This window comes from Staurois parvus, unplaced genomic scaffold, assembly GCF_062004578.1.
Source record: "Staurois parvus isolate SC_StPar_1 unplaced genomic scaffold, SC_StPar_1.0 ptg000445l, whole genome shotgun sequence".
Classification (NCBI taxonomy): Eukaryota; Metazoa; Chordata; class Amphibia; order Anura; family Ranidae; genus Staurois; species Staurois parvus.
The window spans coordinates 7,056,961-7,075,279 of record NW_028318241.1 but is presented as its reverse complement, the minus strand read 5'-3'; the positions used below and the strand labels follow the sequence as shown (position 1 = coordinate 7,075,279).

Sequence of the window (18,319 nt, the reverse complement as noted above, 5' to 3'; positions counted from 1 at the left end):
TGATTACTCCTGCAATTCAGTAACTGCCTGCCTGTACAAGGTATGAGCAGACAGCTTACCGAGTATCTGCAGGATCCAAGCATTGCATCAGGCATCGCCGATTGTGGGTGCAATGCTTTACAGACTGCAGTGTAAAACAAATAAATGCGAATTGTATTACTTTCAAAAAGATGTGCATTTATTATTGAATTTAGGCATTAAAACAGGTGGCTGGAGCGTAGAATGAGATCAAATGTCATCTGCAGGACAAATGCACCTGTCAATTAATCTTAAATGATCTCAGAAGCATTTCACACTGATCACAAATGCATATAGAATGCATCTGAAAGCAAACTGAATTTGCCCAGCCACACTAGTCTAAAGTCCCTCAACAGAGACTGCATGGATTTTAGTTAAAAGAAATAAATTAAAAAGGAAAAAAATAAATAAAATAAAAAAAACACACACACACTTGCCAAAAGTATTGTGGCGCCTGACTTTACACGCACCTGAACTTTAATGGCATCCCAGTCTTAGTCCATAGGGTTCAGTATTGAGTTGGCCCACCCTTTGCAGCTATAACAGCTTCAACTCTCCTGGGAAGGACGTCCACAAGGTTTAGGAGTGTGTCTATGGGAAGGTTTGACCATTCTTCCTGAAGCGCATTTGTGATGTCAGGCACTGATGTCGAACAAGAAGGCCTGGCTCACAGTCTACGCTTGAATTCATCCCAAAGGAGTTCTATCGGGTTGAGGTCAGGATTCTGTGAAGACCAGTCAAGTTCCTCCACCCCAAACTCGCTCATCCATGTCTTTATGGACCTTGCTTTGTGCACTGGTGTGCAGTCATGTTGGAACAGGAAGTGGCCATCCCCAAACTGTTCCCACAAAGTTGGGAGCATGAAATTGTCCAAAATCTCTTGGTATGCTGACCAAGACCTGCCTTAAGAGTTCCCTTCACTGGAACTAAGGGGCAAAGCCCAACCCCTGAAAAACAACCCCACACCATAATTCCCCTTACAAAACTTTACACTTGGGACAATGCAGTCAGGCAAGTACCGTTCTCCTGGCAACAGCCAAACCCAGACACGTCCATCGGATTGCCAGACAGAGAAGCGTGATAAGTCACACTAGGGAACACGTCTCCACTGATCTAGAGTTCAGTGGCGGTGTGCTTTACACCACTGCATCCGGCGCTTTGCATTGCACTTGGTGATGTAAGGCTTGGATGCAGCTGCTCGGCCATGGAAATCCATTCCATGACGTTCACTATGCACTGTTGTGCTAATCTGAAGGCCACATGAAGTTTGGTGTTCTTTAGCTATTGACTCTGCAGACAGTTGGCGACTTCTGCGCAATTCTGTATGCTCTGACCCTGCTATGTCATTTTACGTGGCCTACCACTTTGTGGCTGAGTTGCTGTTGTTCCCAGTTGCTTCCACTTTGTTATAATACTACTAATGGTTGACCGTGGAATATTTAGTAGCAAGCAAATGTCACTGATGGACTTATTGCACAGGTGGAAACCTATCACGGTACCACGCTTGAATTCACTGAGCTCCTGAGAGCGACCCATTCTTTCACAAATGTTTGTAGAAGCAGTCTGCATGCCTAGGTGCTTGAATATATACACCTGTGGCCATGGAGGTGATTGGAACACCTGAATCCAATGATTTGGAGGGGTGTCCCCATACTTTTGGCAAGACTTGAGAAAGATGGACTCAGCTTCATCGAAAAGTTGACAATAAAAACACTGTTGTTTTTGATCTTCCTCTTCTGCAAGACCCCTGAGTGCCTCTAAACCAGGTTTAGATTTTTATATCTATATATAGCACAGTGGCTAAATGGTTAGCACTTCCACCTGGCAGTACTAGGGTGGCTGCTTCGAATCCCAGCCACGGCACCTCCTGTCTGGAATTTGCATGTTCTCCCTGTGCCTGCGTGGGTTTCCTCGGGGTACTCCGATTTCCTCCCACACTCCAAAGACATGCTGGTAGGTGAATTGGCTCCTGTCTAAATTGGCCCTAGTATGTGTATGTATAAATGTAAGTTAGGGACCTTAGATCGTATGTCCCTTGAGGGTTAGGGACTGATATGAATGTTGTGGGGTTAGCTCAGGTGGGGGATCTCCTTCCCTGGGACAAAGGTAGACCGCACAGCAGGCTTTCGTCAAAATCTGACTGGTGGTCAGTTTTATTTAAAAAGGTTTGCAGAAAATATTAAAATGAACAAAACATCAAAATAAACCCTTGCCATCCAGGCACTAACTAAACAGAAGACGTTTCCTCTCTCAGAGGTGAAGGGCTTCTCTCTGCCACCAAAAACAAAACAAACGCAAACCTTTTCTTGTAGGTATAGTACACACAGCTCTCTCAGAATACCTCTCTGAGTCCCAGGCCACGAGCAACTCCTTGCTCCAGCCCTGCCCTTTTTATATCACCTGTTGGTGGACATCAGTGGAGCCCAAACTCTGGTCCGGAACCACCTCTGCCATTGTGGCCCCGAAAACCCGGAGTGGACTCCACCTTACACCTCACAGTATGACCTCATGCGAGGCGACACATATCGTCCATCCATCACTTTGCCGTTCATACTGTCACATATCCCCCCCCCTCTGCTCAAGCCCCTGTGGCTGAGCAACTGTCCCAAACAGGCAATGGACCCGGGAAAGGGCATCTACATTACTTTGCAGTTTCCCCGCTCTGTGCTCCACTGTGAATTTGAACACTTGTAGCGCGAGAAACCACCTTGTCACTCGACTGTTTTTCTCCTTATTATCACACATCCATTTGAGCGGGGCATGATCAGTAACCAACTTGAACGGTCTACCTAACGGGTAATATTTCAGGGCCTCCAAGGCCCATTTGATGGCCAAACATTCCTTCTCCACAATGGCATAGTTTCTCTCATGTTTGTTGAGCTTTCTACTTAGGAAGACCACGGGGTGCTCCTCCCCTTCTCTGATTTGGGACAGGACAGCACCTAGTCCCACATCAGAGGCATCAGTCTGTACCACAAACTCTGTTGTGAAATCTGGGGTCACAAGCACAGGTTGGGCACAGAGAGCTTGTTTCAGCCTTTGAAATGCGGTCTCCGCCTCGGGATTCCACTTTACCATGACCGACCCCCTACCTTTTGTCAGATCTGTCAGTGGGGCTGCAATGGTGGCAAAATTGGGAATAAACCGCCTGTAGTATCCCGTGATTCCAAGAAAGGCCCGGACTTGCTTTTTATTTACAGGTTGGGGCCACTTTTGAATTGCCTCAATTTTATTGATCTGAGGCCTAACGAGACCTCGACCAATGATGTAGCCAAGATATTTGGCCTCCTCTAAGCCTATGGCACACTTTCTGGGGTTGGTGGTAAGACCTGCTTCCCGCAGCGAATCTACGACCGCTTGCAAGCGGGACAAATGAGATTCCCAGTCTGGACTGTGGATGACGACATCGTCCAAATAGGCAGCTGCATATTGGCGATGTGGTCTTAGCGTTTTGTCCATCATTCGTTGGAATGATGCCGGAGCCCCATGCAAACCAAACGGCATCCGCTTATACTGAAAGGACCCCTCGGGGGTGGAGAATGCCGTCTTTTCTTTTGCAGCTTCCGTTAAAGGAATCTGCCAATAGCCTTTGGTCAGATCTAAGGTGGTTATGTACCGAGCCGTTCCCAACCTGTCAATGAGCTCCTCCACCCGAGGCATCGGGTACGCATCAAACTTGGACACACTGTTCAGTTTCCTGAAATCATTACAGAAACGAATTGTTCCATCTGGTTTTGGGACCAACACTATGGGACTCGACCACTCACTGTGAGATTCCTCAATCACTCCCAACTCTAACATGTCCTTTATTTCCTTTGCCACCGCTTCCCGCCTGGCCTCGGGTATTCTATAGGGCTTGACATTTACGCGGACCCCGGGCTGGGTAAATATGTCATGCTGTAAAACCGTCGTCAGTCCAGGTAGGTGGGAGAAGAAATCTCCATTTTTCCTCACAAACTCCTTAACATCATTTTGTTGGGTTACTGACAAGGTTTCCGTTATAGGTACCTGAGGGGCCACGGGAACCACGTCCTTTTGGGGGCTTGGTACTGCCAGCAAACTTTCCCTGTCTTTCCAAGGTTTTAAGAGATTAACATGATAGATTTGTTCGGGTTTCCTTTTTCCTGGCTGGTAAACTTTATAATTTACTTCCCCCACTTTCTCCCTAATTCAAAAGGGACCTTGCCACTTTGCGAGGAATTTACTTTCCACGGTGGGGACTAGCACCAGCACTCTATCCCCAGGGTTGAAGGTACGGATCCTGGCACCCCGGTTATAAACCCTTCTCTGGACCTCCTGGGCTTGCTCCATGTGTTCCCGAACAAGTGGCATGACAGCTGCGATTCTATCCTGCATCTGTGAGATATGCTCGATGACACTTCTATAGGGCGTGGACTCTGAATCCCAGGTTTCTTTTGCAACATCTAGCAATCCCCTGGGATGTCTACCATACAGTAATTCAAAAGGTGAATATCCTGTAGATGCCTGAGGTACTTCCCGTATAGCAAACATGAGATATGGTAGCAAAAAATCCCAATTTCTGCCATCTTTGTCCACCACCTTTTTTAACATATTCTTAAGGGTCTTGTTAAACCTTTCCACAAACCCATCGGTTTGGGGGTGGTAGACCGAGGTACGGAGATGGGAGATTTTGAACAATTTGCATAACTCTTTCATAACTCTAGACATAAATGACGTGCCCTGATCCGTTAATATCTCCTTTGGAATACCTACACGACTAAACACCCGGACAAGCTCTTTGGTGATATTTTTAGCGGAGGTATTACGCAAGGGGATGGCTTCAGGATACCGGGTGGCATAGTCAAGTATAACCAGTATGTGCTGATGGCCCCAGGCAGACTTTACTACTGGACCCACTAGGTCCATGCCCACTCTTTCAAACGGTACTTCAATTATGGGTAGAGGTACTAGCGGACTGCGAAAATGGGGTGAGGGCGCAGAATATTGACATTCCGGGCATGACTCACAATGCGCTTTGACGTCTCCATGTAAGCCTAGCCAAAAGAATCTCTGGGTTATTCTCTCCTTTGTTTTCTCTACACCCAGGTGTCCACCCATTATATGCCCATGGGCTAAATCCAGTACCATCCGGCGAAAGGGTTTGGGGACCACTAACTGTTCTACCACCTCCTCCCCTTGCTTTACCACTTGGTATAGCAAGTTATTGTTGAGAGCCATGTAGGGAAAAGACACCCCTACATCATTTTCAACTGGTTCCCCATCAACCATTTTAATATTTTCTCTGGCTCTATTAAGAGTGGAATCTTTCAGCTGTTCTGTACAGAAATCCTCCTTTCTGACCTCCAGGTCAGGCACGACATTCTGTCCACTCCCACTAGAACCCGAGATAATTTCTTGTTCCGTATCCTCAATGTCTGGGGTTGGATCCAACTCCTCCTGCTCCCCAGCCATTACAGAGAAAGGGAAAAGGTCTAAACCTTCCTTGGACACACCAACCGTTTCCCCTTCCACCTTGCCATCAAAGGGGTCAGGAGTGAGTTCAGGAGTTTCCAGTGTTTCCCCAGCAGGGGGAGCTCGGTCCTCCTGACTCCCCTCCTTATCCCATAACTTCCAGAAATGGGGAAAATCTCTCCCCACTATGGCTTCATGAAGCAGAGAGGGCACCACCCCCACAGAATGGGTCACAGGGCCCCAGGGAGTATCAATCTCCACCAGAGCAGTCTGGTAGTTACGTGTATCACCATGAATACAAATAACCCCAATCGTGCTAGGGTGTAAGCTTGCAGGGTTTACCAAATCACTCTTAACTAAGGTCACAACACTACCCGAGTCTAGCAGAGCAGTTACTGGCTTTTCATCAATGGCAATCACACACATTTGCTTTTCCATGCGTTTCTGACATGCTGCAGTACATACCACCTGTGCAAAAAGAGACATGCGTTTTCCTAAATAAGCATTTTCACATTGCATAGGTTCATCATTTAAAGGACAGTTTGCAGCAATATGACCTAACGCATGACAACGATAACATATTATATGTTCAGTGCTTAGACCTCTAAATGGCTTTGGGGACCTTCGTGACCTATTTGGCCAGTCTCTAGGTCCTAAGCCTACAGTCTCATTATCTGACACAATAGTCTTATCATTTTTTTCTGAGCCTTTGGCCCATGGAACAGTCTTACCGGATCCTCCGGATAGTTTTCCACCCCTAGTGACCTTGGGGTACGGCCCAGGTGAATGAAAAAAGTCCTCAGTGGCTGCATATCTCTCCACCAGGTCGTTTGCAGATTTAGGGTCTCCACGGCCGACCCACTTCCTCAAAGTGGCAGGGAGCGCACGCAAATATTGGTCCATGACCACACACTCCACAATCTGAGGGCCTGACAATACCTCTGGCTGGAGCCACTTTTTGGAGAGATGTATCAAATCGAACATCTGAGATCTGGGTGGTTTGTCAGCCCTGTAATGCCACTGATGCACCCGCTGAGCCCGGACTGCAATGGTGACGCCCAGGCGTGCAAGGACCTCAGCCTTTAGTTTCTCATAGTCCTGGGCATCCCCTGGTTCCAGGTCATAATAGGCTTTTTGGGATTCACCTGTCAAAAACGGTGCAAGCAGTCCTGCCCATTGCTCCTTTTTCCATCCTTCCCGAACAGCAACCCTTTCAAAAGTTGTGAGGTAGGCCTCCACATCATCCGCAGGTGTAATTTTCTGCAAAACATAACTGGCCCGCGCCATTTTCTGCTCCCCTGGCAGCGGATCTGCAGATTACTTCTTTAATTCTAACAGGTGTTGGGCCACCTGCTTAAGGAGCTCTCGGTCTGCTTGTTGGGCTTCATGTTGTGCCTGTTGGGCCTCCACAAACTGGCGATTTGTCTCCCGTTGTACTGCATTGACCTGCAGTAAGGCTCTTATTATTTCCTCCATCTTCCCACTTGCTCAGGAAGTTGCCCGCCAAATCCACCATATGTGGGGTTAGCTCAGGTGGGGGATCTCCTTCCCTGGGAAAAAGGTAGACCGCACAGCAGGCTTTCGTCAAAATCTGACTGGTGGTCAGTTTTATTTAAAAAGGTTTGCAGAAAATATCAAAATGAACAAAACATCAAAATAAACCCTTGCCATCCAGGCACTAACTAAACAGAAGACGTTTCCTCTCTCAGAGGTGAAGGGCTTCTCTCTGTCACCAAAAACAAAACAAACACAAACCTTTTCTTGTAGGTATAGTACACACACAGCTCTCTCAGAATACCTCTCTGAGTCCCAGGCCACGAGCAACTCCTTGCTCCAGCCCTGCCCTTTTTATATCACCTGTTGGTGGACATCAGTGGAGCCCAAACTCTGGTCCGGAACCACCTCTGCCATTGTGGCCCCGAAAACCCGGAGTGGACTCCACCTTACACCTCACAGTATGACCTCATGCGAGGCGACACATATCGTCCATCCATCACTTTGCCGTTCATACTGTCACAATGTACATTATATGTGTAAAATGCTGCGTAAATTGATGGCGCTACACAAGTACCTAAAATTAAAACACAAACACACGTGGATGCAGCATCAGTCCAATGTTTCATCTGTCCCCTGCCACCTCTAAGACTGAGAACTGAGATATCAAAGACCACAAATTGCTCGGTTCTCAGACTTCAGTCTACAGTGAGCTGGTGATTGTCAGTCACCAACTCTCTGCTCTGCCTCTCCAGCACTCACACTTGCACCAGACTATGGAGGGGGTAGGAGTGGCTGCCTCAGGCTCTCAGGGGCATGCTGAAAGGCTGAGCCAGCTGCCAGTCAAGCTTCTGGGCGGATCCTGACCATATAGTTGGATTCTTTTCAGAGCCGGGACCATCTCTGTGACATTTGCGGACAGGGGCCTTTAGCCGACTTTTAGCTTTGACCACACTTCTTTAACTTGTGTGCGGAAATTACCACTAAAATGCATAGAGATGATCATACAATGAAAGAGACAAGCTTATGAGACAAGTCATAAGCTGACTGTTATGATTGGTTGTAGGCCTAGGTACAGAATTGTGGGTGCCTGACAGCATACACACTAACCTTTACAGCAGGGGCTCCCTCTGACTTGCCAGAGTTGGGATTGTTGGCTGGCTTGTGAGGAGGAGGACAATACTTTGCTCTAACTTTTTGCTCTTCCTCTACAAACTGCTGACTGAAGCCCTCTGGCAGAGCACCTGTGGAAGGGAAGTCATTGTTACTACTTTCCATAGAATGGACCATGACAGTATGATCCCATAGCTGAAAAGTTTACTTTACACTTACCATCTGGCAGGTTCAGGCAGAGCCAGTCTAAAGCGGAGTGCAAGTCTCCACCATACAGGATTGTGTTTGTCATGGCTTCCTCTATGTGTTCTGCTTTAAAATTAAACTCCTGTAAGGCCATATAGAGATCCTGCAGAGAAGTAGAACACAACATTAATTTTTTTTTTTCAAATTCTTTATTTATGCTGGACAGCAAGTGCCGTCCATATCAAGGAGAACAATACAACAAGTGCAGGAGTATTTAGATCTTACAAATACAACATTTCTGGGGCGTGAGGTCAACAAATAATAGATAGAGCACAACTTGACACTGAAAACGTAGAAGCTCCACAAGAACAGGTACAGTTGGGGGGGGGCTTAGTGCTTTTTTTTTAACACTACACCGAGTAAGTAAGAGGTAGAGAGTAAGAAAGGGAGAGAAGAGAAAAAGTCAACAGCCAGGAGAGGGAGGGGGAAACAAAAGGGGAGGGTGAAAAGGGCATGGGGGTCAAGAAGGGAGAGGTGCGCTGTGATAGTTAGACATCCCTCCAAACCACTAATAGTGCTTATCACGAGGAGAGACTTCCCTTCCTCAGAATATATGAACATGCTCCATTGTGTCCAAGTTTTAGAGTATAGCTCATGTTTATGTTGGTGCAATAGCACCAAATCTTCCATTTGGATCAGTTCCTCCACTCTATGCAGCCCAAGTCCAATAGACGAGGTCTTTAGGCCTCACCATCTCAAAGAGATGCAAGATTTGGCTGCATTTAAAAAATGGCATACGACCAACAATTTGTAGATTTTTGTCGGTAGACCACTGACATACAGCAGGAAAAATGCTGGGTCTGCAGGGGCTGAACAATCTATGAATTTTTATACTATACAACGGACCTCCATATAAAAGTGTGTGAGACTAGGGCAGAACCAAAACATTTGTAAGAGCATTCCTTCCTCCTCCTAATATCGCCAGCATTTATTGGAGACAGTGGGGGAGAACCTGTGTAAAATCACAGTTCAATACCACCGAGCAAGGATCTTGAAGTTGTTGTCCTGTACTTTTTCGTGCAGAGAGAAGATTTTATAGAGAAACAGATCATATTGGTCTTTTGAAGTCCATGAAGGTTCTTCCCAAGTCTGCCTCCCATTTCTTAAGATATGGTGGGCAGAAGTCCTCAGGTGGTAGGACCAGAAGTGCATACAGTTTGGAAAGTGTGTGAGAAATGTATCCGTGCCAGAGCAGTACTCTTCTAGCATGGTAACGAGCGTTGAAAGCCCTTAGGAGCAGGAAGTGAATGAAGAAAGTGATGGATTTGGAGAGCTTTCCACAAGTCCAGTTTATAGGGACCCATTGGATCCATAAGGAGCTATACAGAGGACCAGGAACCATTTGTCAAGAAGTGGGAGGCCTGGAAGAGGCCAGAATGGAAAAGGGTCCCAAAGGAACCATGGAGGAGGCCCGGTGCAAATCTAGGGGTTTCCCAGAATTGGATAGGGGGGGGATTGACCTGGTAACAAGTTGGACGAGGTGAACAACGAGGAGTATATAGATGATGTTGTGCGAATGACAGGGTGCATCTTGAATGATAAAGGAGAGATAGTGTGGCACCACGGAGCACGATTGCGTGGAATAGGGGTTTGAGCCTGTTCAATTCTAGACCAGATTTTGACATCTGCATGGTGACACCTGTCCATCAACCTTCTGAGATGAGTTGCATGGTAATGTTTATGCTGATCCAGGACGTTGTATCCAGGGTCTCCATTGCGCCAATGAGAAATCATATAGAATAGCGTTAGGCTGTCTAAAGAATCGCAGGTGAATGCAGATGGGTAGAGCTTGGGATAAGTAGAGAAATTTGGGGAGAATACACATCTTGATGATATTGCAGCTCCCAAATCAAGAATGCGGACCCTGGTGCCAGGAGGACAGGAGTGAATGAACTTTCTCTAAAAGTGGAGGAAAATTCAAGGCAAAAGTGTGAGTTATTTGTGGGGGGGATCAGGGTACCTAAGTATTTCAGAGACGCCGTAGACCACTTAAATTTAAAGTTTGTTTGCTGGGAGTGTAAGAGAGAGTGTGGCAGCATCACGCCATTGCTTCTGACTTGGTGAAATTAATTTTAAGGTTGGAGGGGCGCCATAACATTTAAATTCGCGGAGAAGGTTGGGTATAGATATCCTCGGATTAGTCAATGTGAACATCATGTCGTTAGCATAGGCTGAAATCTTATTTTGGACCCCTCCAACCTCCAGCCCCTCTATGTCTGGGTTCCACTGGATTGTGCATAGAAAGGGTTCCGATGTGAGGGTGAAGAGCAAGGGAGATAGTGGGCAGCCCTGTCTGGTTCCGTTACTAATGGGAAAAGGATCCGAGAGGATGTCATTGATCTTAAACGACACTGTGGGAATAGTGTATACACAAGATATCCAACGGCACCTGGATAGCTTGCACCTTTTAAAGACTGGAGCACATCAGTGGTGTCAAGCATTTACCTAGAGATGCCGGCAAATGTTCTCACATACACCATATTGTGCTCTAGCAGCTATTAGGTCTGGGAAATTTGAAATAGTGCTTAGCCTTGCACCTTACTATTGGCCCATACATGACTGGTCCAAGATGGAGGCATAGGAAGATGTGGTTCTGAGCTGACTTCCATAAACTGAAAAAATTCACCTAATTTGGAGTGACTTCCTCTCACTTCCTGTTGCGCTTCCAGACAGAAGTCTATTGTTTTTTTAAGCTCCTAGAAGCTATTATGAGCATTTGTTTCTGTTCCTAGAGGCTAATAGTGTTCTCCTATGTGTCCATGCACACTAGTTTATGCTAGAAGCGTTTTTCAAGCTTCAGCATTTAGAAGCAGAAACATTTTTATTTGGGGAGTGTTTACCTGGCAGAACGAAACGCTGAATGTTCCTAGCAGCTGTTTTCGAGCATGCTTTTTTTCTTCATGTACTGTAAAAATGGTAACGCCACTAAACGCTACTAAATCGCTACAACAAGCTGCCACAAAAACACTATTATCAGTGTTTTCATCCAGCATTTTCTTCAAGCGTTTTTAGAGCTTATAAAAAAAAAAAAAACGTGCATGAAGCCTTTAGGGATTGTATTAATTAGGTTAAATACTACATGAAATTAATAAGATACATCACTTTTAAGTAGCATTGTTAGTAAATATTGTTAGAATTGAAATGCAAACCTGTAACTTCTTGGAAGTCAACCTTCCGGACACCATTCCTGTATCTGAATTTAGTTTTTTGTGCTCGTTTATTAAATCAATTATCCTCTTTTCCAGTTTACTATCAATGACAACCTGTTGATAAACAGAAAGCAATTAAAATCTATATTACTGCATTTATGTGATCGTGAACATCCTGCTGCCAACTGTAGATATTTGCAATAAGCTATGGACAATCTACATGCTCTCCCTGTGCTTGGGTGTTTTTTTTGGGGGGGTATTCTGGGTTCCTCCCAGGGGCGGACTGACAACTCATGGGGCCCCCGGGCAATAGGGGATCATGGGGCCCCTGTCTCCTTGCCCAAACTCAAAAAAGCCTATGAAAAAGGTACCAGGGGCACCTCATGGGGCCCCCTACTGACCCCGGGTCCTCGGGCAGTGCCCGAGTTTCCAAATGGGCAGTCCACCCCTGGTTCCTCCCACACTTCTAATATGCTGGTAGGTTAACTGGCTCCTGTCTAAATTGGCCATATTATGTGTGTATATGCATGTGAGATAGGAACCTAATATTGTAAGCTCCTTGAGAACAGGGGATATTTATTGTTAGCATTATATAAATGAATACAATTACTAAGAAATTATATGCTAAGCTGTTTCTGTGAATATCACTTATCTCAAAAAAATGGAGGTGGTTCAGCTTGCCCTAAAGTAGATCTGCCATTGGGAAGATCTGATCACTGCATGACTGTTCACTTTGGTATAAATGTGTGTATACCAGGTGACTATGGTGGACCTTTTCATTTGATCTTTGCCGGGTGTTGCTGTGGGGATGGGGGAAGGGTGCAGCATGACTATAATAACAGGTTTGCCTGAAGTAGCTAGCACATATTAGAAGGTGGGCAAAATTTCTTTCCACAAACCTGTAGGTTTGCATAAGGTGAGCATACTTTTAGTACCAAAAGAAGAAGAGGAGCCAGCTTTTTACAGAGGAAAACCGGTTATTGGTTGGCGACGTCCAAGCATGCCAACCAATCAGCTTGAATAGGGGATGTCTGCAGCAATATGGCACAGCTACATCTACAAACATTCCACCATCGGACCATGACCAGCCAGATAACATTCTCCTCTGTCTGCAGACACCATTACACTGCCTACCTTGGTAACCCCTTATAATACAGGATTGCTCAACATTACCTATAATCAAACATGAGTATATACCAACATATGTACTAATGAGTATAAATATCCAATAAAAACAGCTTGCTATAAAAGGTTAACAGTCAACGAAACATAATCATTCAGTATTATTTTCTTAACGTTGAGCCTGGGTTCACACTTGTGCGGAGCGGCATATCGCATGTGATTCGCACAGGAACCTCACCGCATTCCTGTGCAAATCACATGCGAATTCTGTGCGGTGCAATTTGAACCAAACATTTTGTATGGCTCAAATTGCACCAAAAAGGTGCAGGACCCTTTTATGTATTCACACCCATGCGATCTGATTCTGCACATCGCACCGCGTTTTGCAAACCTATGTCGTTAACTTTACATACACACCCACAGTGGTTCGCATGAACGGGATGCGGATATAATGCAGTGCGGAATTCCCACAAAAACTGATGTTAATTCCGCACCGCATCAGTGTGAACCCAGGCTAAAAGAAAAGATTATTTTGAAACAGATTTAAACACATCCTATACAAACAAAGCACCTATGCTGACCTTCAGTACAGATTTGTCATGATTCACTGAAGCTCCCGGATCAACAGCAAAACTGTATGTTTTGGGTCCTAAAAAAAAATAAAAAGTTTAGAGAAAGACCATAAAAACATTATTATTCAGTGCTAAAATCCAGAATAAATATTATAGACGAATTCCAGGCAAACAGCTACATACAGGATGCTGTTTTACAAATCAAAGAATACAAATTCTTTTCTTCCATTCCTGAGATTTGCACAGGCAGGAGGATAAAACCACTTAAAAGGTAAGCAATATAGTGGGCTCCTCTCTCAAACCCCAGCAGGCTGATTGGACAATGGAAGAGCAGCAGTGGATTGATTAGGCCATCCCTCTGCTCTCTCCTTCTAGCGGCATATTCAATGTCAATACATTTGCAGACAGCACTTCTATCTGGCTCCCAGTCCTGCCCCTCCCTTTCCCAGTAAGAGTTTTGCTCTATAAGAGCTGCAATCAGTTTCAACAGTTTTATGTTAAATATACATTTAATAATGTAATAATGAACACAGAGCTGCATTAATTTGTGTCTTTTATATCTGCCTGGAGTTTAGCTTTAAAGAATAACTAAAGGCAAAACATTTTTTAGTTGTGGACAGAGTGGAGAGGCAATAGAACACCTGTCCGGTTTTTATTGCTGTCCGGACCCCCTCTCTATTTGTCCTGTTTACCACTACCACTGGAAGTGAAAGAAAATGCCGACTTTTGGGTTGTCTCCAGAACAGTAATAGAAGGGAAAATCTTCCAATGGGGACATTAGTTCTGGTGACAACCAGAGAACCCTCTTTCGAGGGATTTCCTCTCAGTTTCTGTTTTGCTATAGGACAGGAAGTGAAGGTAAATCTCCCTAAAAGAACACAGATCGCAAAAAAAAAAAAAAAGGTTTTGCTATAAGCATGTTCACACACTATACATAGCAACAGAACCCGATTGGCTCAGATATAAAATGTTTCTCTGTGCAAAGTAATAAAGGAGGATGATGGCCAGACAAATTTAGGCCATGCTAGTTTTGCTTGTACAGTCAGAGCCCATCCACGCTATGTTAGCTACGCCAGTTGTGGTAATACAACTGTTACCATGCACTATTTTGCAATGTGCCGCAAGTATTTTATATTGGGGAACAAAAAAACCCTTTTCCTTGTTTTTTGAGATGTAGAACAGATCTCTGGGGATGTTCCAGAGTAGCTTCCCCTCTCCACACCAAAGCTATAGTAAAGGCAAATGAACTGTTTTCACATAGAATTTTCAAGTTGGAAAATCCCTTTGTGCTTCATAGCCAACCATTGCTTTTTGTGACAGAAAACAAAGCTTTTACTGTATCCAGAACAAAATCTACTGGTCCCTAAAGTAGTATTAAACCCAAAATCAAAGATGTGATATATTGCAGCTTACAAATCATTAGATGTGGTGGCTGCCTTAGTTTTCTTTTTTAGGCTAACGTCCTCTGTTTTCATCTGGTGATCTGGCCAGTAAAAACTTTCTGTATTAGAATGCCTTCACTCTAGATGAATGAGCACAGGGGGCACCTTTGGACAACAGCATTGTCAACCTGGGGGGAGGGGAGTGTCACAGCAGCCTTTTGTCATGTGATCAACTGTGTCCAATCACTGCTGACCACTATGTAAATACATTTGCTGGTTATCGGCGGCACTTTCCTCACTCTGTCACAGCGTGAGAAAGGTACTGCCAGTGACCGGCAATCTTCAAATCAGACATCTGCACTGATAATCAGGGCACTGATTACCAGTGCAGCCCCAAAAGTGCTGCCCATCAGTGCCTAGCAGTGCTTCTCTTCAGTGCCCAGCAGTGCTTCCCTTCAGTGCCCAGCAGTGCTTCCCTTCTGTTCCCAGCAGTGCTTCCCTTCCGTGCCCATCAGTGCTGCCCATCAGTGCCCAGCATGGCTGCCCATCAGTGCCCAGCAGTGCCACCAGTCAGTGCCCTTCAGTGCTAACTATTAGGGTCTTCAGTGCCTCATCAATGCCCACCAGTTCTGCCTCATCAGTGCAGCCTCATCAATGCACATCAGTGAAGGAGAAAAATTACCTGTTTGCAAAATTTTATAATAGAAACAAAGACAACCTTTTTTTTTTCATAATTTTAGCTTTTTTTTGTGTATAGTGCAAAAAAAAAAAAACACCCAGTGGTGATTAAATAGCACCAAAAGAAAGCTCTATTTGTGTGAAAAACATTATAAAAATTTCATATGGGTACAGTGTTGCATGACTGCGCAATTGTAATTCTAAGTGTGAGAGAGCTGAAAGCTGAAAATTGGCCTGGACAGGAAGGGGGTCTCACTAACAGTAGTGCTCTGGAGGTGAAAGGGAGCTTGCAAATAACTCCAGCTGTAGATCTAATAATTATTTTCACACTGATCTCACTGAACATAACTTCTGATAATACATGATTCAGGATATACCGTATTTTTCGCTCCATAAGACGCACCTAGGTTTTAGAGGCAGAAAACTGGAAAAAAAATATTCTGAACCAATGGACTGCAGACATAGTACAGAAAATGACCAGAGACTGAAGACACAGTACAGGAGATGACCAGAGACTGAAGACACAGTACAGGAGATGACCAGAGACTGCGGACACAGTACAGGAGATGTCCAGAAACTGCGGACACAGTACAGGAGATGACCAGAGACTGCGGACACAGTACAGGAGATGACCAGAGACTGCGGACACAGTACAGGAGATGTCCAGAGACTGCGGACACAGTACAGGAGATGACCAGAGACTGCGGACAGTACAGGAGATGACCAGAGACTGCGGACATAGTACAGATGACCAGAGACTGCGGACACAGTACAGGAGATGACCAGAGACTGCGGACACAGTACAGGAGATGTCCAGAGACTGCGGACACAGTACAGGAGATGTCCAGAGACTGCGGACACAGTACAGGAGATGACCAGAGACTGCGGACACAGTACAGGTGATGACCAGAGACTGTGGACACAGTACAGGAGATGACCAGAGACTGCGGACACAGTACATGAGACGACCAGAGACTGCGGACACAGTACAGGAGATGACCAGAGACTGCGGACACAGTACAGGAGATGACCAGAGACTGCAGACATACTACATAAAGTCCCAACAGGGCCCCTCCAACCAGAATATCAAATGATCTGACACCATACATCAAGGAAAAGGACTACAACTCCCAGCATCTGTCATTTTAACTTACAGAAGGCAGGCTATAGAAGGCAGGGGGCGCACTGAGCTCCGAGGACAGGCCACACCCGCAGACCGGACCGGACTGTAGAGCAGGGAGCACACTATGGACACATGCCAGGAAAGGGGAGGCGCTGTAAGGACAGGCCACACCCGCAGACCGGACTGCAGAGTTGGGAGCTCAGTACATAGACATGCCAGGAGCGGGGAGGAGCTCCGAGGACAGGCCACGCCTGCAGGGCGGACCGGACTGCAGAGCAAGCTGGCTGGGTTCGGCGAGGGGACTGCCTGCTATGAAGAGCTGCGGGGACAGCCCACTGAGAGAGGGCAGGGTGAACTTCGGTGACAGCCTGCAGTGGGATGGGACAGGCTGCACTGGGATGGGACAGTCGCTGGCACTAACACGGCGGCGGTGAAAGGTGGAGGACTGGTCAGTATTCGCTCCATAAGACGCAGAGACATTGTCCCCCATATTTTTTGGGGAAAAAAGTGCGTCTTATGGAGCGAAAAATACGGTAGTTGGCATTTTTGGAGGTAGACTTTACAGAAAGCCACGGAACAGCATGTCCCAGGTGATGATCAACTTTGAAGCTATCTCAAGGGCTACTTAATCATACAAGAGATCAACCACACTTTCTCAATTCCCTTGATGTGGAAGACATCCAGAGCTCTCACAGTGAAAAGGCGCTAACTTATAGTTTGTACCTCTGTAAAGTTAAAGAGAAACTCAGTTTTTGTTGAGAAAAAAAAAACAATCCCCTTCGGGTGATCTATGTACATAGCAGAGATTTGTTGCAGATTCCTACCTTTTGTTGCTCTGAATAACTGTTTTGTTCTGTCAAATGTATAAAATATATCTGAAACGCAGTGACTTTTTCATTATCAATCAACTAGTGCACTTGCAGTGTTATGAGGAACACTACAGGGTTACAAACCCTTTAGAAGTGATTACCCATTGGGAGTATCATCAAAAATGACATTTGTGTTGCACAGTATGCCTAAAATCTGACTTGTATGTTAGTACAGACTTCTTGGAGAATCAGAAAGCCGTTCACACCAGCAAGAAATGACATTTCTGAACATTTCAGGCTGCTATATGGCATTGAATGTTACAGAAAATTAAAGAGTTCCGGATTGAAAAGGGAAGGTATTTTAATAATGTCCAATTACAATACAATATGTGTAGCAAGTGTATATGTTGTTACTTTTTTCTTTTTAATTTCTATATTTTCCCACAAAAGTGGGGTTACCTTTTAGGCTTGCCATACATGATTTGTTTTTTTTTCGATCAGCGTTTAGGCAGCTTTAGTCCATAGTACCTTCCATAGTACCAGGAGAATCCGCAGAGGTGCGCAAAAAGAAAAACCCGTTAAGTGTACAAAAAAGGTACTAGTACACAAACACAAAAAAGTGCACTTAGGGGTGTGCTTTTACTCCTTAGGACCTCTACCCTGATCCCTTGGAGCACAAGGCTCCTGACAGGGACAAATTTTCCAACCTGGTCCACCTAGCTTGATTGATGTGACGTCATTACGTTTCCCAGAGGTCTACGGCGCATGTGCTGAGCAGCTGGGTTCGTTTACTGTGTTTGACATTCTGTTGATGCTGGTGTCGGCTAGGACGCCGTTTGCTGTAATTGCGATGTGTGCATATTAAACAAATCTATTTTAAAAGGTACTGCACTATGAGCTGTTGTTTTTTCCTGAGTGCCTGGTCTAATACCCTATGGAGGTGTCTATAAGAAGTGGATTTTCCTAGTGACACATTTGACTGCAGAGTATTGCTCCCTGGATATCGATTTGCTAGCCAAGTGGTGGGTGTTGCAGAGTATTGCTCCCTGGAGATCATGTTTTTAAAGCCAATTATCATTTCATCAGCCTGCTGACCATTGCTCCCAGAGCAAAAGCACTTTATGCTGGTTTATAATATTATCAGCATTTATCTCTGGTGAGTTACTTTAGTATATTTGGT

General features: G+C 45.3%; 1 protein-coding gene across 1 annotated transcript in view; it reads right to left on the bottom strand.

The window, feature by feature from the left end:
* DHX29 (DExH-box helicase 29) overlaps positions 1–18,319 on the bottom strand; it is a 68,277-nt gene that overhangs the window by 40,072 nt on the left and 9,886 nt on the right. The window contains exons 3-6 of the mRNA XM_089688083.1: positions 13,157–13,224; positions 11,454–11,567; positions 8,278–8,407; positions 8,056–8,189 (exon numbers count right to left, since the gene is read on the bottom strand). Of these exons, the coding sequence (XP_089544209.1) occupies positions 8,056–8,189; positions 8,278–8,407; positions 11,454–11,567; positions 13,157–13,224 (446 nt within the window). The remainder of the gene's footprint in view (positions 1–8,055; positions 8,190–8,277; positions 8,408–11,453; positions 11,568–13,156; positions 13,225–18,319) is intronic.